The sequence below is a fragment of the Tyto alba genome, unplaced genomic scaffold, assembly GCF_018691265.1.
Source record: "Tyto alba isolate M040663 unplaced genomic scaffold, T.alba_DEE_v4.0 Super-Scaffold_13, whole genome shotgun sequence".
NCBI lineage: Eukaryota > Metazoa > Chordata > Aves > Strigiformes > Tytonidae > Tyto > Tyto alba.
In genome coordinates this window covers 45,977,504-46,001,758 of record NW_024881275.1, presented here as the reverse complement: position 1 = coordinate 46,001,758, position 24,255 = coordinate 45,977,504, and the positions used below count along the sequence as shown (strand labels likewise).

The 24,255-nt window shown below is 36.9% G+C and overlaps 1 protein-coding gene across 11 annotated transcripts; it reads right to left on the bottom strand.

The window, feature by feature from the left end:
• Positions 1-1,674: 1,674 nt before the first annotated feature.
• Positions 1,675-24,255, bottom strand: RNF170 (ring finger protein 170). 11 transcript variants are annotated; one of them, XM_032990571.2, is made up of 10 exons: positions 23,933-24,242; positions 22,107-22,170; positions 21,696-21,753; positions 18,649-18,710; positions 16,335-16,478; positions 11,727-11,802; positions 10,219-10,327; positions 9,110-9,183; positions 7,057-7,161; positions 1,675-5,340 (listed from the first exon to the last, which is right to left on the bottom strand). In XM_032990571.2, exons 4-10 carry the CDS (start codon positions 18,663-18,665, stop codon positions 5,071-5,073), a joined length of 795 nt encoding a protein of 264 aa, XP_032846462.1. In that variant the 5' UTR covers positions 18,666-18,710; positions 21,696-21,753; positions 22,107-22,170; positions 23,933-24,242; the 3' UTR covers positions 1,675-5,070. The 11 variants fall into 11 exon arrangements, with proteins under 11 accessions (XP_032846462.1, XP_032846471.1, XP_032846480.1 ...); XM_032990580.2 differs by having other exon boundaries at positions 24,189-24,240; XM_032990589.1 differs by lacking the exon at positions 23,933-24,242 and adding an exon at positions 23,655-23,926.

Sequence of the window (24,255 nt, the reverse complement as noted above, 5' to 3'; positions counted from 1 at the left end):
GTATTTTCTACATTTTTCATCATTCTTATGCCTTTTATCTAGTATTAACATAAACAAAGAGACAAGATGATTTGATGTCCTTAAACAGGGCCATACAGTACCAATAAGAATAGGTAACACAATTATGAATTTTCTTTAAAAGGCCTCTTTTTGTTACCCGCCTCATTCTGCCACACCCTTTGATTTAATCCACTCAACAGAGCAGGCCCGAACACTTGCCATGAAAGTTGCAATAGAACTACCCATGGCAAGATCTGAGATTACCGAGGCATGAATGAAATGTATCTGTGATAGACTTTTATGAGGATGCTGAAGTGACAAACACCTTGCATAAGGCAATGTCATACAGAGCAGAGGCATACAAAGAGACTGAATCCAAGTCACAGTATAGGAAACTCAACTCTAACCTCCTACTTGCTTCACTTTACAGTATTAATTATTTAATTAATTGGGTTGACCTCTCACTCCCTGAATGAACAGAATCCCCAGTGTATAGAAAGCACCTTTACCTACCAGAGTGTCTAATGATGTGCTGTCCAGACAGGAACAGCCCTATCTCTGCCCTATATATCTGCAGGTGCCTGAGTTGAGGGAATCATGGATGGAATGAAATTTAGCAGCTTCTTCCCCAGGTTAAAACCTCAGTGCCCACAACAGGGAAGAAGGCAACCACCACTAGGACACTACATTTCAAAGAAACAGGGATGATGAGACTTACTGCTCTGTCTCTTTGGAACAAATGCCCGCATGGCTTTCAGTATTGCTGAATAATGGGCAGTTGCCTGTTTGATTGTCAGATGGAAGCAGAAAACCTACCTACCACTGCAACTGTACAATAGACTTTCTAAAACGGCCATCTACTGCGGCAGCCTTGGCTGAGACATTCTTCATTGTTTAGCTGAACTTCCCACAGCAAGCACAGAGGCACCAGATGAATGAACAAGTGTGTACCCATCAAATTTTCAACCTGATTTAATAGCTTCTTACCAAATATGTAATTACATGTTTTTCCATACACACTGGAACTGTGTACCAAAGCAGGCTATGAAGTTCACCTCTGAATTCAGAAGACTTGGCCCAAATCGGTCCTGGACTTCCCAGCTAAGACGCGTTGGATATTTCTTAGCAGAGTGCACCATGTCTTCCTGATTTCCAGGGGCTTTTCATGGCAGGAATCAGGGTCAGCACAGGATTGCAGCACAGGACAATCACATTCAGTTCTTCTCTGCTCTACCCCAACCTTCATCCTTCCTGTAAACCTACAGAGACTATCTGCTACTTCCTTCAATTTACTTCAGTAACTGGATTCTCATCCACCTGCTTTATGATTTTGTTTGCTTAGAGGATTGATATGTGAAGTGATAATTAATCATCTGTACTGGTTTATCATCCTGAAACCTTAGTGCCCATGGATCTGAAGGCGCTGGTCAGACTGCTCAGGGAAAAGACATCTAATGTACAATATGCTTTTGGAATGAAAATCTCAGAAGTTTTGTCATCCTTTTAATGGCAATAATGAAGATGAAAACCACCAAACTACCTCTGAACATCCTGTCCGCAGACAGCAAGATAAGAATTGATCAAGACTGCAGAAGAGCTGACACCAACTTTAACTCAGGGAATAGGGAAAAGGGGGAATAAAAAACAGAAAGCCAGTAAAATAAATCAAGAGAATTTTTTACTTTAATAGCAATTTATTATCATTAATAGTAACAACAAGTAGGTTTAAATTATTTTGTCTTAAAAATCTAGTGTAACACACAGGTCACTGCTACAGGTCTATGAAACCTATGGCAAAACTGTATCCCCAAATCACACCATTCTGCCTCATCCTCATAGACATCAATGGTGTGGGACACAAACAACACAGAAACAGACTGCTCTATACAGCACTTGTCATAAGGATGATCATTAGGCCTCAAGATGCTACAAGTTATTCTATAAGAGCTACTAAGTATAACTTTAGTTTTCCCCTTTGTTAGTATCACTGGAACAATCAAATATTTCACACAGTTTTTGCTGAAGTCACAAGAATCTTTTGAGAACTGTGTTTTTTCTCTGTATCTTTTCTTTGCTGCTAAAGTTTTTCTCTTTATCTTTTCACCCCTTAACGACATGGCTGCCCCATTCCAGGAGATAAAACCACAGCAACATTTGTAGTCACTCTCCACACAGCATCATATATTTCCTTCACATTCTGAAGTCAGTGCTCAGCAATAGCACTTACATTTAACATAGCTGCCAGAACAGCTTGGCAGCACACAGTTCAGGAACACTACATGCTCATGGATTAAAATCCAGTTTCTTGGGAGTTCTAGAGATTAGGTTAAACTCAAGCTAAGTACCCAAGATAGATAACTTACAGCTAGTTCAGATTTGTGTAAAGGCGCAGCAGCCAGATGCTGCAGGACAGATGCATCTTGTCATTACAGCTGTTCACAAATGGGGCCTGAGCAAGTCCTAATACTGTTCATCAGCAGCTTGCAGGTCCAGAAAAAAGTGTCCACAAGGAAGCACACGTCTTGGTGAATGTGAAGGATGGTCCTATTTCTGTCAAGCATTTAATGTGTTGAATTTAAGCTTACAATGTTACTCAATATTCAAAAGTAAGCAGAAGCTTCTGAGTGAAGCCCTTCTGGGTAGCAGATATGTGGAGAAGGAAGAAACAGAATACAGGTAAACTTTATATAGCTACTCAGATGTGGCTTGTACATGATTTCAGGTACATAAGAAGGGATGTTCTTCAGGAGCAGGCCCCTTAGATGGATATTTCTGTCTGAACTTCACTGTAGCATGTGGAATTGGGGAGCTCAATGAAAACAAACCAGTAAGCAGCTTCATGTACATCTATATCCACTTTGGATTTAGAGAGTCATGGGAAAAAGTATAGACCCAATCATAGGATAAATATATGGAGGAGGCACTAGATAGACAGATTCTATAAATAGACTCTAGTTGTTCTACAACAGCAGTTCACACTCTTCTCTAAGCAGACCCACAAGTTAAGCTCCGGGAGAAAAGGAGGTGTTAGAATTTACTGAATTACAAATAACCTTTTCGGAGTTTGCTCTCAGCTGGATCTCTTGCGAAAAAAAAAAACCAAACCCAACCAAAATAAAAACAATGCTTACAGCAAAACTGCAAAATCCTATCTTACCTAACATCCTAAACTATCTTGCTTTGTAAATGTACCTAACAGTTTATGAATATCCCACACTTACTCAATAATACCTTAATGACTTTTAACTGAGGTAGCCACTAAACCATCACCATACATTAGCAATGCCAACACAAAGGGAAAAGCTCAACTAAGATGTTCAAGAACAGTTAGCCGGCCCAAATCAATAGCATTTGCTTCCAAAAATGTAATTTTCTGTCTCGTTCTCCTCTTCCCACCCTTGTTTCACTTCCTGTTTCTCCTCCTGTCCATCTTTAACAAAAAACAACACAATAAAATTTAGCTTTCCAGTTCATTTGTAAAATGTCTTTGGGTTTTCAAAAGCAAATTTTCAACTTCTAAATGAATGTCATTTAAAACACTGAAGGACAATCTCCAATCCCAATCACTGTCATGTCAGGTGCCAGCTTTATCATCTTCCTGCACATGCCTAGGTGCTATAAGCTGTGGAAATATGCCTATATGGGCAAAACAAAAGTTGTGAAAAGGTCCCTTTCATTGTAAGTCTCATCCCATATATGTAAACACACAAAGAATCACCTGTTTAATCACTGTCTTTCAAGTACTCAGGAAGTTAAAATAAAATGGCAATTATCATTCCTCTAGCCAAAAAGTACATAGATCTATCATATCCTTGACCTTTCTAGTAGAATTAATTTCTTAAAATTAAAATATTTTTCAAAGTAGTTCTGTAGTTATGATAGCCTATATTAAAATTCAACATGAAAAAAAAAAAACAAAACATTAAGGATAATTAATACTCCAGTATTTCTGAAAACATTTCCAGGATTTTTCTGTGGTCCCTTATTACAGATCTTTTTCAAGGTAATTAAGAACCCCGTCTACGCACATCCAAATCAACCAACCAAACAAGAAAACCACAACTGAAAATCAAACACCCCAATATCTAAGTTGTTTAATACTTGTATTGCAGAAGGTACATTCAGCTGAACTTCTGTAGTGTAAACATCCAGTTCTAACTTCCTTTCTTCAACCACTTTCTAAAGTTTTAAAGGTTCTCTCCATTGGCTAAATTCTTGAATGCAACTAAAGGAATGCAAAATCTCACTTCAGATATATTGCATTGAGCCAAAACAGTATAAACTGCCCATTTCCAACATAAATACTTACCAAAAAAAGAAGCCAGAGGAGAAAAAACATGCTTCCGTTTAAAAATAGAACACTAACCAGTCTGGCGTGCATAATACTGGTTTCTTTATCTAGATCAGATACGGTGTGTATATTCCCAAATATAAGAATAAAATTGTACGAATTGCATGCAACCGTACATTGTGCAGTTCAAGCAATACTGAGGTGTTCTCCTTGTTTTTGTGAAACATGTGGATAACAGCAAACTGTAGGGTGATAACTGTAAGGCGGTCCTTGGGTTTCTTCCACAAAGACACACAAAGCTACCTTTATTAGCTACCTTTATTTTAAAAAACTCTAACCCACAACAGGGAGACTTTAAATGATGTAGCTGCAATGACTGTACTGTGAAGAATTTCTGAATTTCCTTATACATGTCTAGATTACCCATGTGGATTTTTTTATAGAAGTTCTTTAATAGAACTCCTTTTTCACAAGCCACACACCGAAAAGGTGTTTTCTGCTTTGATTAAATACAGTTGTTCATCAGATGGAAGTAGATGAAGGTAGTTTATTACATTATAAAACTAACCTCATCCTTATGAAGCATAGGTAATATACAGTTAAAGATTCCATTTAAGCATCACCACATACTAACCCTTCATATTTGTGTAAGATGATCGGCTATGAAATTGTAACTACTGAAACTGTACACAGGTGCCTTGCTGTATCATACTTATGTTATAGTTCTGTTTTTAAAACATTCCACAACCACCTCTGCATTTGGGTAATTTTCAACCATTTCACCTATTCAGCCGCTGTGTCACCACTTCTCGGTACATGATAGAGATATATATCAGCAGAAGAAAAATAACAAAGAAATCATCCAAGAACCCCAGAATTCCAAAGAGGGCTTCAGGCAGAAAATCCAGAGGTGAAGCCAGGTAGAGCAAGGCTCCAAGCAAGCAGAGGAATATTCTGATGCGAAACATCCAGAAGAGGCCCCCAACAGAAAACATCTCCCTGAAAGCATGCCGCAATAAAGTGGGCAGATCCATAATTCTTTCCATAATCTATGAAGAAATAAACCAATAGTTAATATTTTGCTTTAGCAACAGGCCCATTTCTATTACTACATTACAGATTTGGAGTCTGTTAGCTTTTAAGAATTAAAATAAAAACCAGTAAGATAAGAAAGACTTCATGGATTTAGTTATGCTGGATAAAAAGTAAGATTTAAAACATATATATTTTCAAGACACAGCCAAACTGTGTTATTCTATACTGTAAAATATACATTTAACTAATTACAAAAGACACTGGCATCTATTAAGAAGGAAAAGCAGTGACTACTAGGGTAAAACAAATGACTGAGAAAGTGAGAAACGGCAAACAAGTTAACTCGAGTGAAATATTGTTTGGAATGGAAGACAACTAGGGACTGTGAGAAAAAAACAATAAGTAGAGTATGTTGCAGTTCTTCAGAAACACAACGCCTCCTCCCCTAGTATATAACTAGTAATTCACATAAGTTTCCAAAGGCTGGATCAAGCTTCAAAGTAAACTAAAGAACCTTTAAATAAATCCATCCCTGGTTTCTTTCCATTTTCCTACTGTGACTCTGTTATCTTAGTGAGGGACTGCTCCGTAGAAAGTATTCAGGTTTTTGTCGTGAGGCTTAGGGAGGGTGAACTTTGAAATTTTATTGATACTGTTTCCTTTTCTACTGTACACAGTTTCTACACAGAGACATGACATTAAAATGAGTTATTACCAAGGCTGAAAAAGTTCTCTAGAAAGGAATTTTTTATGTGGTTAAGGCAATGCACTGTGTATAAATAAAAGGCAATTTATCTAGTCCGATTAGGGTTTTTAATGTAGACCTCTGGCATGACCTTAGACAGATTACTGGGGACTAGACACAGGCACAGAGCCCAAAGAGAGGTCTAATAGAGCCTGAAAGGTAGTTTTATTCTATCCTGGACCAAAACCATAACTGTTTTGTGGTTTAGAACATGAAAAAGAAAATTCCCATCTCACACTACTTTTCTCCATAAATTTTTCTTGCTAACATTTTGTTACTATATCCAAATGAAATGAACAGATGAAGACAAGCAGGAAAGTTACTAGTATGCATGGGCGTGCATTTCCCCTTGCGAATCAGAACATGTACGTAGATGATAGACTCACAAGGCTGACTTTCTAAAGTTCATAGAACTTCAACCATTTCTCTTAGCTATTTACCAAAAAAATCCTGGTTTCTTCATTCAGAGAGCAGAATAAAGACTGTAATATAATTTAGGAAGAAAATAAAAAAATCAAGACAGCATATAGCTTGAAATCTGAGGAAGAAAGGCACAGAATAGAACTTCAGATTCTACTAATCAATGTAAATAGATCAATCAAGTGAATATTCTTCCTTTCAGGTCATGTATTTCATTAAGTAGTTTACTGACTAATTAATAATAATTTCCAATTAATGAGTCACAATTAAAAAGTTTAACACATAAATAGGGAACTCAAAGCTTATTAGCAGTTCTCACACACAACAAAAATACAAGGTCCCATACATTTCCACAAATTACAAATAAATATTTTCAAGGTCATGTGTTTGCCCTAACTATATAAACATGCATTTCCTAAGGAAAGCTTACATAGTCCCTAAGCATCACAAAAAGAAAATTCATATCCCAGGGGAAAAAATAAAAGAAGGGAAAAAAATAATCACAAAAATGCTGTTAGTCTCCCCTAAAATCATTGACTTCCACCCAAATTTACCCAAAACTTACAGATCTGGGCTGTCCAGAGAACCTCCGGTTGTAATCGTTAACATCTTGAAATACTTGGGTTGCACCCTGCTGATCTTCACCAAAAAGCGGTAAAAACAATGTTACCTAGGCACAGCAGTGAGAGTTTGTTATGTGTGCAACTGTCTTTTAAATGCAGGCATTGTGAACTATAAATGAAATCAGTTAATTGTCAAAAATTTGTTTTAGTTGAATATTTAGTAGCAAAATAGAATTAAAATTACTAACATGGATACTCCTGCTAAGTTTTAACAAACTCCTTGCTTACAACTCTTTGCAGAATACTAATTTTTCAAAAGAGTGTTAAAAACAAACATAAGAACCCTCCTTCTAAGACCGGTTTACAGGAAATTTTTCTAAACACCTAAATGGTTTATGTTTCAGATGTGGGACAGATGATTTGGAGAATAAAGTTAATTTATCAAATTAATCTAGTTTTGTTTCATAAACTGAAAATAAAATAAAGTGACCAATGAGGCCATTCTTCTTCCATCTTTAGAATGGCCTTGCATTTCAGCAAACAAGCAGCAAAACTCATACTTTTTCATAGGGACATTCATATGAAGACCAAGGAGAATAGTACAGAATAATAAGTTATCAGAAAAAAGATATTAAAAATCATCTCTTTTGAAAGCACAGAGAATTGTGCTGCATTCTTGGGTTAACTTTCATGCAAACAGAAAAAAAATGTAAGGTCATATTCACAAATATCTTATGTTACCTTTCTGTACTGGAGTTTCTGAAAACTTAAGACTTGTATTTGGAAGCGATGTTCAGGTGAAAAATGCAGATTATCATAGGAAACAGAAAATGTGTAGCACTTCAAATTATTAGAATATTCAAAAGCTCCCTCTATACCAGGCTACTAAACATGTATCTTGTATCTGTGGAGCAGTCACATTTAGTAAATGACAGCATGAGCAGATCTACATTCAACTCCAAGCCCTGCCACAAACCTTCTGTATGACTCATGTTGTTCATGTGTACATATTTCTATTCCCCATTTATAAATCAGACCTTACTTTTCTTACTTCACAGTGTGAGAATGAATGCATAACCATGCAAGCAGTACCATGCAATTTACCCGTTACTCAGAGGAAGATAGAAGAGTATCTATATAAGGAGACACACTAAAAAAAAAAATCACTTATCTTCCCCTTTTCCTCCTTCCTCACCTTTATTTTTTGTCTCTCCCTCCTCACTGGCTACATTCTAAACCTACTCATTCTTCCTCTAGTCATACCTGGTTTTCTTTCCTTCCTCTGTGTTCTTACAGCCATTTGTCCTGCTGATACATACAATCAAAGCAGGATATACTGTATGGGCAAGTGCATGATTCATGTTATAGAAGTTCCTAGCCCTGTAGTTTGTGCACTGTTAAAATAAAGATGTACTTTTATTAAAACATACACTGTAAGACTCAGAGATCCTCAGTGTTAATGAGCTGCAGGGACATATCTCAAACTGACAATGTAAGTAAATTGCGTAGGAAGTAAGTCAATGCTTGCTCTACAAAGCTCAAATTAATAATGCATACAAACTAAAAATAGACACAAAATAAGAATTTGACATAGGTAGATTTTTTTGGTAGGGAGGGAAGGAAGGGAGAGGGTGCTTCTCAGAAACTTAGGTATACTGCCTGCTGCAGTCTTTCACAACAGCCAGGTATTTTAGAAGCAGGTTCTGGTAAAGAAATTATATAACATCCTGAACAGAAAGCATCGAAGCATCATAGATAAAATCTTACAATTTTCTGTTTTCAAATACTCCTTTACAGAAAAGTGGCTGAGTTATCAGTTCTGTTCACTTAAATTTGAGTTTCAGGAACAATCTGCAATTTTTGAGCCATTTGGCAAAGCAAAAATTTCAAAAAAACTCCTTGACCACCATCTATGTCTCACATATCCGTATTCTTTCAGCTTCTCAGTTGACAACTTCTGTCAATCTCTCTATCGCAGCTCACATGTAAGTGCTTTTTTGGTAAACTATACTAAGATAGGCAAACTAACAGGTCCGTGATTACTTGAAATATTACCGTTTGTCTGCAGATTGGGCAACGGATGGCACCAAGCCATGAGCCATACCTCCAGTAGGCAATAATGCAGGAACCTGATGAAGGTAAGTTACAGGCATTTAAAGTTCTGAGTTGAAACACCCATTGCATGAAATAACGTTACACATCAAGGAAACAACAGAAGTGTGTAAGTTAAGTTAAATCTATCTTTTCTGGTGTAATTTAGTAAACAGCATTCACTGAAGATACCAAGAACCAATGTGTGCAAATTCAATGCTATTAATGAGAAAAATCCTGAATAGGTTCAACTGCATCATTAATTTTAAGGTCTTATTTCCTGAAAAGACAGAAAAGATCTTAATCATTAACTGGAGAAGCAAATAATTAAAAATTTTACCAGTTTAAAATTTAGAAGTCACAGAAATGTCAAGAGATGTAAAATTTATCCTAAAACCCCAGCTTTCTTACAAGAGTTCTAACAGATAAGCAATATATAAAAATCTGAGTACTGTAACTGTTTTCTAAATTTGTAAATTTTTTGTTTAAATGACTAGGCATGATACATACTATATACTCCGTAAAACTACATGAATGCTGTGAAAGAATTCAACTGGGAACCTGAAGGATAGGAAGCAAAATCATACATATAAATTTGAACATCTGGGCCTCACAAAAAAGAAAGGTAAACACTTTAAGTATTGTGAACTTAGCCTTAATTCTTCAGGACTTCCAAGGAAAAAAATGCAAAACACTCTAGGATAAATATAATATCAAGCAGAATTTTTAACTCTTTCTAAACCAGTTTTTTTAAATGGTACATTTCCAAGCACTTTTCAGCCTTTTCAGTTTCTTACTAACCGGAAATAAATTATAGTCTTGTCCTTGACATTTTTAAACTAACCGCAGTTTCAGTCCTGATTGCACAGAAAAAAATGCAGCACGGTCTCAAAGTGACTGTTTATTCACAAATGTATTTTCTCAACAATTTATATAAAAATTATTTTCAATGCTGATCAGAAGAGAAGGAGTTGAAATCAAACAAAGCTTTGCATTAGGGTGACTCTACTAGTGCAAAAGTTTGTATTTCTGTTCTGGTTTTATCTTTGAGGGTTGGGATTTTTATTGCTTACCACAGAAGAGATGACCACAGTTTGTTTCTATAGGAAATGTAGCCTGTTGCAAACAGACTGGGCAGGACATATCTGTATAGAAGCGATGTCTATCACTAGCAGAAGCATCCTGCTGGAACAGAAGAGAAACGCAAAGTGTTAGAGATACTATTTTTACACAAGTCTACTGAGTTTAAAAGAAAAATAATCAATCTAATGTTCATTTACCAGAAATCAAACAGCAAAATGCAAAACTATGTGAAATGAAAGAGAAATATAATTAAATTCAAAATCAAACACTCTTAAATGCAAAAACTGATTCACTAGGCAAGTTCTTGTGACAAGCCCATCATTTTGCCTTCATTTGTTATATAACTGTGTGCTTCAATGCAATTAAATACTGCAAAGAACAAACCTCCTTGGTCCTTCACATTAAGTTAGGTTACACATGCTGAAGCATGGGTAACAACTCAGATCTAGACTGTTTCTTCATTATCCTAAGTAGTTCTGTCCAGGTAACTGAATTGAATTGCTTACTAGTTGCAGTATTTAGCATTCCCAAGCCCAAGCACAGACATCAGCTTGTGTATGTCACTGCCATGAAATGGGTTTTCTCCCCATTTTCCCATATTTGTCTTCCACATAAATATGCACTGTAGTTACAAATCTGTCGTTATTTCAAGAAGCATCATACTGAAAGACTCTACTCGATACTCTCTAAAAGTACGAGTTTTCACTCTAGGGCTAGGACTCAGCAATTTTCAGTAATCTGGTCTAGACTCTCCTATCCTCTCCTGCACATGTCAGAACTTCATGCAACCATAGAACCATAAAATGGTTTGGTTTGAAAGGACCTTTAAAGATCCTGTAGTCCAACTCCCCTGCCATGGGCAGGGCATCTGTCACTAGATCAGGTTGCTCAAAGGCCTGTCCGACTTCACTTTAAACACATTCAGGAAGGGGGCATCCACAACTTCTTTAGGCAACCTCTTCCAGTGTGTCTCCACCCTCACTGTAAAAAATTTCTTCCTTATGTCCCATCTAAGCCTAACTTCTTATAGTTTAAAACCATTGCCCCTTGTCCTGTTTCTAAAGGCTTTGGTGAAAAGTTTCTCTCCGTCAATCTTTGTTGCCTGGCTCTTATTGCTGTGCCATTGTTCTGCTACACACAGTTTACCAGTCTAAACATCTAACCCCTGTCCTGTGGCAGCAAGCTGTACTCCAGATTTCCTTTCCTTTACCAAAAAATTCGCAGGAACACTGCAGAAAGCACACAATGTAATCTAACATGCTCCACCTTGTGGCAAAAACTTGTTTGAAAAAAGAACCAGCCAAATATTTAATTTTAATTACTTATCCATAAAAAACCCACCACCCTATGTTATAGTATTACTTGATAAATTTCAAGGATGTCTGTGTACAGTAAGTAAGTTTCCGTAACTTTCAAGACCAGCTTCTTCCAGAACCTCAAAAAAGTCTACAGTACCCCAAACTAGATAGCTGAATGATGCCAACACTTAGCACAGCACCTGCTCAGTTTGAAGCTGCTGACGAAGTGCCCGTACTAGCTCTTGATTTTCTGGGTGTATGTTCTGATGTTCATTTCTGTGAAAGGAAATATAAGCAATATGAAAAACTGATCACTGTGACACTGCACTGAAAAGTAACTGATTGAAAAAAAAAAAGAAATTTGAACAAAGGGCAAGAAATCATTCTTTCCTGCTATAAGGGATTTTAAGGAAGTACACAAATAAAGAAACAGGAAACTCATTCTAGATCCTAAAGTTACTATGGACATTTAAAGCTGTACAGCAGCAAGATTTTTCAGAAAGACTGCATAATCAATCATTAAATCATGCTAAAACTAGATTCTAATCTGAAGCAAAATTAACCCATTAACCTGCAAAAAATCAAATTGCTTGAAAGCTTTTATATTCATCATGCAGAAATATTTTTAGTTTTTGTCTTCACTGCTAGGTTTTGTATTGTTGGTCTAGTTGTAAATTTCTTATTTTTTTCACTCACTGCCTAAGTTATAGAGTTGAAAAATCCTAATTATTTCAATTTTATCTTCTACATAAGAGATTAAGACATAACATTTACATAAGAAGGGGTAGTCAAACTCTTAGATTTAGAATGTTGAATTTATGTAACTATCAGCAGACTGGATGTAAAAAGAAATCACTCTTTTTAAATCACTCTTTAAAAAGAAAGATTCTATGGGCAAGAAAACTACAGGTTAGAGATGCCAATGGGAATCAGAGGGAAGGGACTCACTGAAGAAAGGAGGCTGGATATATTACAACTTTGAAATTCAAAAGCACAATGGGAACATAATTGGAATTAAAAATTATGCTGGCAACATTAAGAGGCGTTGAGTTACAATAAATATGAGTCAACAGCATCATGTTCAAAACTCTGAATTTTTTTGCTTTATTTATTCATATGAATTTCACTGGTGATACATTCTGCTCAGCACCGTTGAGGTCTCAGCTGGATTCTGTTTTCCAATTTGGGATAAATGCATAAAAACACATAGAGAAGTTGGAGGAAGTTCGGGAGAGAGTAAGAACTACTGCCCACATTTTTTAAGTATTAGAGAAAGAGTGAAGAAATGTTGGTTCATAGAGAAGACTACTCATGGAGAGAAAAGGAGACAGCATAAGGCTTTCATTCTATAAATATGAGCAATTATTTCCCACAGTTATCTAAGGCTGCTGGAAAAACTGCTAAGTGTACAAAATCAGGGTATTGTGATCTATCTTTGACGAAAAGCTAAAACAAAAAACAGGTTACACTGCTTCCAGGGATGATCTAGGCAAGCTGATCATCTGTCAGAGCTGAGTGCTGGACTGGCAGAATTTCTACGACATTTTCTGATTGCAGTTTGATTTACATAATTTCCTCAATGGCTCTAGGAGCTTCTCCAATATTTTCCTTCATTTGATGTAGGCAATCATAATAGTGCATTACTGCTATCTTTAACATTTGTGTCCTTCATTCTTTCTTCAGAGAGGAACAGACAAATCCCAAATTTTTCATACTAATAATTACATGGTTATTGGTAAAAGGAAATTTATTTAACACTAATGTGGGTGACATATGAAAGTTGTGTGATGGGAAGTTTACATTAAAATCCTTCTTGCCCACCCTGGGTCTCCATTAGTCAGATTTTGTGGATGTTGTCTGTCATACATGCTATATGTATAAAAGCATTTTCCTGCTTAGATGCTACAAATGAGCATATATTGCACTTTCAGTTTGCCAGAACTTTGATATATATTGAAATTCAATTAATGTTGAATATCTGAGAGTATTGTATAGCTGTGGGGTACAGTATGTAAAACATCTGTCACTTATGCCTAATATGCTGAGGTAACAGAACACTGTGCAATGTCCAGGAGGGGACAGGCAGAGCTCAAGACATATTCAATTCATAAGTTCTGTCATGCAATTAGTGTCAGAAAATAAATGAAATAAATGAAAACCAGTATAGCCCTATGTAATTAAAGGCATTCTTTCCTTCCAGCTTGTGTTTGATAAAGTTAGATGTGGAGTTTTTTAATTTTCCCATTTCTGAGTGTTAGCACTCCATAACTTGAGGAAAGAAGTCCCATGACATGGAAAGATTGTACTATGTATTACAAAGGTCCTCACAAAGCTATCATTACTGGAAGGAGGAAGGCTGCCTAGTCACCCAGTGTGCAGCCTCACACAGGGAAAGTGAGGGACAGTATATGGGGACTGGTGTATTACTGTGCAGTGATGGCCATTGTTAGATTCCAAGGATTAAGATCTCACTTCTGCTGAAAATACTGAAAATACTTCTAATCAAACCATATGATAGGAGAGAAAAATGAGAGAAAAAGATCTAAACCTGAAGATTCATAAATATGCGTTAGGTAAGTTACCTGGGACAAGTAGGCAATCTCCGATACAAAACACTGAAGGGTCAGACTCCCTTTAATTTGTTGGATAAACTAAAATTTTACAGTCTCATTTGTAATGTGACAACTTACTCACAAGTTTAAAAGATGATGGAAAAATTCTGGCTGCATTTTATCAAAACTTATAACTCAAAGACATACAGGCTTTGCAAATGTATCTTGCAGTGACTGAACTAAACATTTGCAACTTGGTATATATGTTAATTACTGCTAATAAGTTTCTCCATCAAAAGCACAATGACCTTCAGCTCATGCCCTGATGTGATGCTTCACTGAGTTCTCCCTGTTGGAAACAAGTACGGCAACCACATCCCTTAACAGTTATTTCCATACGCCACTTCTGTCCCCTAAAATCTACTGCAACATACACTCCTTGATGCCTACTTTTCCATTTTATTTAGTTCCTGCAAACTTATTCAATACTCTAAGATTTCTTTCATGTATTCTTAAGCAGGATCTGATCCTACCCAACAAGTATTTCAGATGTTACAAGAGTGTGGGTGGTAAAGAGACTGGGGTGATGGACACAGTATAAGGAACACACAGACCACTGTATTGTCTAAGATACCTAGAGAAGAAAAAGACAATAATCCTTTTCTCCCTTGCTCCTCCTTCAGTAATAAATAAATAAAAATTACCATACTTTTTGTATTGTACAGATTTTCTACAGTACTTTGCAAGTTTTGATGGAGATAATACAAAGGAGGTAAAGGAAAACTGCTGCTGAATACAGACAATTTCAAAAGGTACCAGAGGCACAGTGGAGAGCTAGGAGGATGTTGGTAGGACTTTGAGTAGTCAGTCATATAATACAGAAAGAAACAAGCTTCAAGACTTCCAAAGTATGGATGCTTTGTGTCCAAGTTTGTTTGCCCCTCCAGACAACAACTCATCAGGGCATGTAACAGGATCCATAGACAAACTTTTACTTAGCTCATTACACTGCAGAGATAGTTACCAACCAGCTCTTTTCTCCCTCCTCAAGTAACCCTTCATCATAGATGTAACATCTCCCTGAACTCCAATCTTGAGTGAACATCTGCTACTCTTCCCCACTGCTGAGCCTTGTCCCATTAATTTTTTTTCATGTTCCTCACTTACTTTCCTTTATGAAGTTCAAAATTAAATGTTTACTTTTAAACTAATCACTTAAATTTCAAGTCAGAAATGCTAAGAATGTCAATATAAGGGGTAGAGAAAGTGTAAGAGAGCAGAGGAAAAAGACGCACTCTTGAAATCAGCTGAATAACTGAAACATCCTTGGAAAGAAAAGCAAGGTGAAATGCATACATTTCTCTTAGATTCCTGGTCCTGAACAGAAGCACTGCTTTGCAGTCCAACAAAGCTTTCCCACTTCTGGTTTCTCTGTAGCTTGCTCTCAAATACCTCCTGCCTTGATAATACTTCTCATATGGACAGACCCTCCTCAGTAAATTCCGTAACACCAATGTATCACTAAAATTGAGTTCTCTTAGTTGTTAAAACTCTTCTGTGTTCAGAAGTCTACAGACATTCATTAAAAAATAAAGGGTCAATTTGATGCTCAGACTTATTTTCCCATAATTTATAGGCAAAGGTATTTGTTAGGTTTCAAGGAAAAACTCTGAAATGAAAAATAAGCTTTGAATACTTGAACATGAAAGTTACCGAATTCTGAACTTAATATTTTTACTTTATGGAAAGCATATTAAAGTGCATTGTTTTCCAGCATATCCATTTATAAACAACACAGTCAATTTATTCATGTTTGGGTGTTTGGGGTTTTTTTGTTTGTTTGGTTGGTTGTTTTTTTTCCTTTGGAAATAGCCTGCAACTAGAACATACACTGGAGAATTATATCCAATCTTAACTGTGGAGTCATTTTTGACAAACCTATACTTTGACCAGCCATATAGACTGTGATTTCAGCCATTTTCAGTCTTAAAGAATGATGAACATTGTTCAGTTTGATCATGTGAAGATAAGGAAGCATTAAATTAACTTTTGAGAAATGCATTGTTTCATTTTAACTGTAAATTAAATTATGAAACTCTGCCAAGCAGTTAATTAAACAGAATAATTGATCAAACAATCATTTCCTTAACATTGCAAAATAACAGCTGTTTTATATACCAATGTAAAAATTTGTTGAGAAAGTTAGAATTTTACAAATACAGGTATTTTGATTAATTCCTGTCAACGTATTCTCACCTTAAAAGAGTATATACCAGAGCAGCAATGAAAGTGAAACTGAGCACAACTGCCACCAGTACCTGGTCACTTATTCCTTCTATAACTGAATCATTATCTAGCTTCAAACTTTGAACTTCTGCTTGGTGACTGGCCATCACAACTCTAAAATGTAAAAAGAAACATACACATATATAGATATTAAAGCATACACATGCACATATACATTTCAAACATTGTTACAAATAATATGCATACGCATCTATTCATACACATGATAAATTCCTGAGGAAACAGATTAGTCATTGCTGAGGGAAAATAGTGTAAAAGAAGAGGCAACAGGTGCATTTTTACCAAACACTGAGCTTGCTGCAGAGGACTGAAAAACATTTGTCTTGCGGAGTAGCAAAGAAGTCTTAAATGACTGTGTTGTGATTTAAAGATTTTTTTTTTAACAACATGAGTCAGATTCTTTACCTGGGAATATAACTAGTCTAGGAATAGCTCATTGCTGAATTGGACATATTCTAAGGACAGCTCATTTTAAAAAAGTATAATGACTCTGCATTATCAAGAATTTTAGCTATTACACAACACATCATTGCTTCTAGCTGAGACAATGTACACTTTAGAAACCTAATTTTCACCACTTATGTGAAGAAAGAAACAAGGACATATGGGGTTTATCTGTTTTTAGAGTGCTAAATGCCCATTTAGATATACAAGAATCATAGGATGCACTTAATATTTTATCTGTCTTTTCTATGCATTACCATTCTTCAGCTGGAAACATGGGAAAAACTTGAAAGAAAAAGAGTATTATCAGGGTTCTCTAGTTAAACTTGTATGTTCTATATTTATTTCACATATGCAATGATCAGAATTACTTGTCAACACTAACATTTATTAATCTACATCTGGACACAAGCAAAATAAAACAGTTTTCAACTCACTGGTAAATCACTCCTGTTGCAATCAGGAAGTTAAATGAACTACAGCTGTGAATATTATGAAATCAGGAGACTGAAGCTAACTCTGGCAAATGACCAGAAAAAGTCATATTGAAGCAGTCTCCATACACAATTAAAATATTTTTCATACAGAGCTGACATAAAATCTCAGCATCATTTTATGAGGTTAAATAAGACCAGTATCATTTACTTTACTTGCTAGTCCAGTGTGTGCACGTTAAGCTTGAGGGTTTTCATCAGTGTTTCTCTCTACTTCGCAGTTCATGTGTAATTTTTAAATGTAAACCTTGCTGCTTAGCAAACATCACCAGACACTGCCTGGTCCTGAATTAATTGCAAAACTGAAATGGAATGCAAATCATTGGGATTTTAGTGGATACCTGCAATGACCACAACATGTGGTCAACATGACAGTCTACTGCTAACATAGAAGTGTCCTCTTTTCCATAAGATAACTACTCTCACCCAGCAGATCTATTCTTGTATAAGTTAGGTATTATGCACTTTTTTTTTTTTTTAATTTATTTTTCCAGAAATACAGTGTGGCAAAGACATATAGATGATTTAACTGCGTCTTTGGAAGGCAAGTGTTTCTCACACTGCACCTGAAAGGCTTCCTATGTTACTGCTTGCTTGGTGCACTCTAAAACCAACACATGAATTGTCAGTATCACACAAAGTTAACTCAGTTTCCCCGAACAGCCTTCAAGACATACTTTCTAGAGCTCCCTCTCCCTTTCTGCATGTTCCTTGCAACAAGTCTTAATCCTTATTCATCTACCATTAATAGCACTCACTACATCTGCTTGCCTCCATTTCTGCTCATGCACTCTTCATGAAATACTAAACTATGGTGCCAAGGTTAGCAGCAGAATATAAATAATACACAAGACCCCTACCTTCTCTTCCTTTCTGCACATAATGCCAGATACTTATATCTACTTCATCCCTTACCTTACCACATATGACTTTCCAAATAACCATTTTCACACAAACTTAGTGTCCAAAAGAAATTCCTGCAGAGTTTTTCTGGTTAAATAAAATGTCACTTCCGCAAACACTTTGTCTTCATTTATGTATCAATACTTCCAAGATGTATAGAGGGGGGGAGGAGAATCTCTGTCTCTCTCCCAGCTGCTTCTATTACTAAATTCTAGAGTGACAGGCTGCCAATGCTTAAGTCTCAGGTTGTTCATGTTTTAACTTACTTGCTGCTTCTGGACAGCCAACAAGTGCTGAGAATATTCCCCTCATTACCTCTAGCACTTTTTTTGAATCAGATCATTGCACAGGAGTACTGCTACTAATTGTGTAAACTAGGAACTACAAACAGAAGGGTTTCACTTCAAAAGATCAATACATACTTTCTCAGAATAATCATCCAAGCCTCAGTAGGGGCAGTAACAATCTCCTCCTACTCTTATCTCTGGGCTAGCATGTGAAAAAAAGCAATGGTTACAAGGAGAACACTGCTAAAATACACTATTTGAAATCTGACTGAATGAGGAATGAACTTTGTGATATCAAGTCTTCTTTCTCAAGTTTTGAACATTTGCAAACAAAATATCTAGAAGTGCAAGCTTGCAGTTGATGTTTCTCCAGGTGCAACCACAACAGCCAATGAACACATCTGAAGTGGTCTGAATGCATTATAGACTAGATAACACTCCTAAAATAGCTGCTGAGAAATCTTGCTTCCCAGTGTGTGTGTTTAGCAGTGGTGCTCTTTCAATTGGTACAATTAATAAGCTGGCTACAGTAGACTTGATTTTTAAATGATGTAATGAAGACCCTTCAGTCTTCAGAGACAACCACCGATGACAAGGACTGAGTATATGCCAGAAAAGACTTCAATAACCAGACTTTATCACAGACATCTAACCTCTCCTAAAATAATAACTGTTTATAATTTTATGTCATTTAATAGCAACTTGATGTGGTTTGTATTAAACTCAACATTTTTATGTTGATACATTATATTTGTCTGTTTACGAAAAAATAACAGTATTTCACCAACCTTTTCATCATGTAATCCTTCTCAGATCAGCATTGTACACCACAGGCTTTTCAGACATTACATAATTTTTTAAATCACCTTGTTTATTATCAGTTTTCCTGAAAGTAATCACTGTCAGAAAGCAACACTAATTTACACACATTTCAAATAAGAATCTGTAGGCCTTAAAAAAGGAGAACTATAATGATCAATACTGTAGTTACAATGTCTTTTATTCTTAGAAACTCATACTGATCACACTGAAATGTGAGGGCATGAGGACATACACTAGTGTGGATGCATTATTTCTTAATTTTTCAGATTTGAAAAGTGTTATCAAGACTCTCAATATCCAAAAGACAGCACAGATAGAACAATACTCCATATACCATGATTCATGAAGAAATTAAAAACAATCCAGGGTTGGTCATGATGTATTAAACACTTGTTGCTAGCTATCCAAAGCCAGAACATCACTACAGTTTTCTGAAGGATCTTAACTTTTTCAAGTTTATCCAGGAAGTACCATATGCTAATATACTCTCAAAACCACAGAGATCTTAGGACCTACTACCAAATGAATATACAAGCACAGATAAAAAGTAAGAGGCTCTCTTAAGCTCTGTGAAGTAAACAATGAGATAACACATAAGCAACAGTGCTGTGAGATACAAATTAGTAACCAAGAGCAACATTTTATTGACTGAGAGAGCATGGTACAATTTGCTTAACATCTGAAAGATACAATAGATAACAATGCGTCCTTTCAGGCATGGCCTGGGAGGGAACTGGATCAGAAAGACTGTTTTGTTTTTTTTTTGTTTGTTTGTTTTGTTTTTTTTGTTTGTCTTTGTTTGGAGTTGTGTGTGTGGGTTTTTTTGGTTTGCTTCGTTTTGGTTTGTTTTCTTGTTTGTTTTTTTCCACTTCATTTTCGAATATTTTATTCTTGATGCAGTACTGGCAACCATGTTCACTGCTTGAAAAAAATTACAAAACAAAGGCAGTGGTGGTGGGCAAGGGTGCAAGTCAGTAATTGTAGTACCTTTCACCTGTTCTCTTTTATTTTCAGAACTACTACTCCCCTCCTTAAAAATCGTATGTTTTCCAGGATAAGCTAATTTCTCTCCAAATAGTAAAATGAGTCGCTTTTTTTTTAAGACTGAAAAGGCTTTAATGCCTCATCATTTTCTTCCATGGTAAAAGGAATAAAAAAAAAATTTGGTTTCATTTGTACATTTGTATCAACAGGTTTCTAAAAAGATTGATCTGATTTAGATAATAGAAATCAAGTTCTAAGAATTTAAGCGTATTAAAATAGCGCATATTTATTCTGTAACCCATCCCCTGCATGCATATTAGCTTATACTGAAATATCTAAGGCATAAATTTAGTGATTTTCTTTAATTTAAGAGAAAAATAGACATAAATTCCCAACATAAAGACAAATTCTTAAATGTGGGGCAATAGTTGAGATATCTTTTATCAGAATTTATCCAATTACTTCCTACTTCAGGGTAGCAGCAGGTTGTGGCCACTATTTGTGGTTGGGAATGGAACTTTGTGAATGGATTTGACCCAGAAAACTGGATCCTACAGTTACTTTTACTCTCCTTCTTGAAGAGCTCAAAGGTATGCCTAGACTGCATTCATAAAGCATTAACAACAGCAGGCATTAAGCATGCATGATGAAAACTAAATGTAGAATCAGTATTGAAGATATGAGCAGGAGTTTACTAGACTAAATACTAAATCATCTAAATCCTGACCCGATACATTTTATCCAGGTACTTTAGTGTACTGAAGCCAGACTATGAAACAGTGGTGTAGACATATGTAACATTTTAAACAGAAATGAGGGAAATGACAGATGGTGTAGTCAGAAAAAGTAGTTTTGAGGAAACAGAATTTATTAGCTTTTAATTTTCACAAGCATAGTCTTATTTGAATAAAGCATACACAATAATCTCCAGTATTAAGTATCTCCATACGTTTTAAAAATCAGGAGGAGACCACCCAAAGGGCACATTTACTAAGGGAAGTGAAAAAAATAAAATCAAATATAGCAACATACAAATTGACAAGATACATTCTGTGAGAAGGTTGTTAAAACTGACTTGGTAATATCTTACTAAGATTTCGCACAGTCTGTTAATGTGGATTATGAGTCACAAATCAGCTCAGCTTGTACAGCAAAACTGTAGCCAAACTCAGGGACATCATAATCAGTTATCTCTTTACCATAAGCCACCTTTGCTTTCAGAACTATGCTGACTATATTTATGTGCATGCGTGCTCTTTGCAAAAGAAAGTAAAAAGTCTAAAGAGTCTTTTCAAAATAGGGGAGAGGGCAGTTTCAGTAGGCAAATAATAAATTTGCTCAATATACTTTAAGAACCGACCAACTGAGGCACTTGCCTGGTAAAGCAGGTTTCTGCAAGGGTTGATGTCAGCAGTGTCTGAGGCACATTTTTCCCTAAAGAGGAAAAAAAAAAAAAAGAAAGAAATAAAGAAATGAAGGGAAGAAAGAAGGAAAGAAGGAAAGAAGGAAAGAAGGAAAGAAGGAAAGAAGGAAAGAAGGAAAGAAGGAAAGAAGGAAAGAAGGAAAGAAGGAAAGAAGGAAAGAAGGAAAGAAGGAAAGAAGGAAAGAAGGAAAGAAGGAAAGAAGGAAAGAAGGAAAGAAGGAAAGAAGGAAAGAAGGAAAGAAGGAAAGAAGGAAAGAAGGAAAGAAGGAAAGAAGGAAAGAAGGAAAGAAGGAAAGAAGGAAAGAAGGAAAGAAGGAAAGAAGGAAAGAAGGAAAGAAGGAAAGAAAGGAAGTAGGTATTATACTTTTGCTGGTGGAATCATGCTTTGCAAGTTAAAAATAGTACAGATGTAAACTCCAGTTGCAATTCTGCAAGAGAAAATAATTCCAAGTTAATACACCATTCTACTGGGAAAACAAAACCCTCAAATCATTTTTCTCATGGACCTGAAACTATGTTGATGGCTTGAAGCAAAAAGACAAATTCAGTGGTCTGTATAGCATAACTATTTGAAATATCTGTCTGGGTGATACATGACCTGTGTAAAAAAATCCCCAAAGTCATCCCCTGCTTTATAAGGCTAAAACATACTGAAAGTTACAGAGTTCAAAAAAAAAAGGAGGGTGGCACTGAATTCCTATGCAGATAGGAACATGAGAAAGATGCTGTCAATGCCTTTAGTTTGGATATCTGACTTTTCTGATCAGACAGGAAGAGAAAAGAAATAATGTCACTTAATTATTATAATGTTTACTGAAATATGGTAATACTTCATATAATAAAGGCTTTAAATATCTTTTAAGAAAAGTGCCCAAGGATTCTTTGTTGTAGAGAGCAACTCTTCTGTACACAGCTTGACATCTAAAATAGACAGCAAGACAAAAAGCATTACTGTATTTGTTTGCATCAACCAAATACAAAACGTAAGGTACACATCATGACAACAGGCAAAACAGAGTGGGAAATGTGTAGAGGAAGATGTGGCAAAAAATCTTAAACACTGAAATATACCTGTGAAAGCTGTTTGTCACAAGTACCAAGCATAGAACTTAAAAGTACATATTAAAACTTGCAACGGAAAGTTATAGTTGCACAGCTTACATAGCTTTCTAAGACCTCTTAACACATTCTCGAACGTGCAAGCTACCTTTAGAAGAAGAGAGATTAAATTCATAACTTAAAAATTAAAATAGGTTATACAATGAGATCAATGAGAAGGTACTTTACCAGCAAAACTTTAGAATTTTCATAGCTTTTACAATACACTTTAATTTGAAACAGGTTGATGTAAAGGAACACCCATATTTTGTCCATGCTACTGATTTATCTAATTGAAGAACTGTGAGAAGACAGGAACAAAGTCACAGTTGCTATATCTGCAACCCTTCCTTTCTTGGCTGTTTATCCAGCCCTCATCTGTTACCAGTGCACTGTGCTTGCTACTCCATGTTGTTGCACATCAGGCTGGTTTCTAACTAATAGGGAACTGTACAGCTTATCATGATGCCCAACATTCTCATTGCAAACTTCAGATGGGCCAGAATTCAGCTGACTACTGAGAAGTTTCTTGAACTCTTCAGGCAATCCCTTTGCATCATGATTGAGAGGTACTCTGGCTGGGGCAGTAAGGACACAGAGCCACTCTGGCCACGCCGTACATTCCTGGTCTTTGAGATTAAAAATTAGTTGAATTACCTGCAGCTGATGTTAAGTAAGTAACTTTTATTTTTCTGTTGATTTTTACTTCAGCAGAGTTTTGTTGAAAGGAAGTTAATGTAATTTTCAACTCCAAAAAGAGAGTGGAAAACCACGTAGAGACTGCTCCTTCCACAAGCCAAGCCACATTACTTACTAGCAAAAGACTGTCTGTGGGCGCAGCGTCCTCACAAGCCCACGCGCCCTAAGCTAGGGACAGCTGGGGCTCCGGCTGCTGCTGCGGGTCCCTCCCGGTCCTGGCCGAGACCCTCCCAAGCAGTTCTTACCCGCCACCGGCTTGCGTGGCGACAGCCGAGAGCACACACAGCCAGGGGAAGGGATCAGACCCCGCGGAGGGCTACGGCCCCACCGACACGCCTCGAAGGCCCGGCGGCGTACAAGGCCCTCCGCGGCCTACAGCGGACCGCGCCTCACCTCAACGCCGGCCGCCGCTCACCAGCAGCGGCGGCGGCAGCGGAGTTAAGCACCAACGCACCGCATCGGACCGGACCAGGCCGGGCCGGAAGAGACGCGAGCGATACCGCCAACACCCACAGCGCCACTCGCGCCGCTCACTCCCCTCCCGCCGGTTATGGTGGGGCGGGGGGAGGAGAGCCCCGGTCCGGTCCGGTCCGGTCCGGTCCGGTCCGGTCCGGTCCCCTCAGAGGCGCGGGGAGGGGCTCGGCCGTACCTCAGCTCCCGGCGCGCGCGACGCTTGCCGCCAACTGCGGCGCCGCCAACTGTGGCCCCGCCCCCCG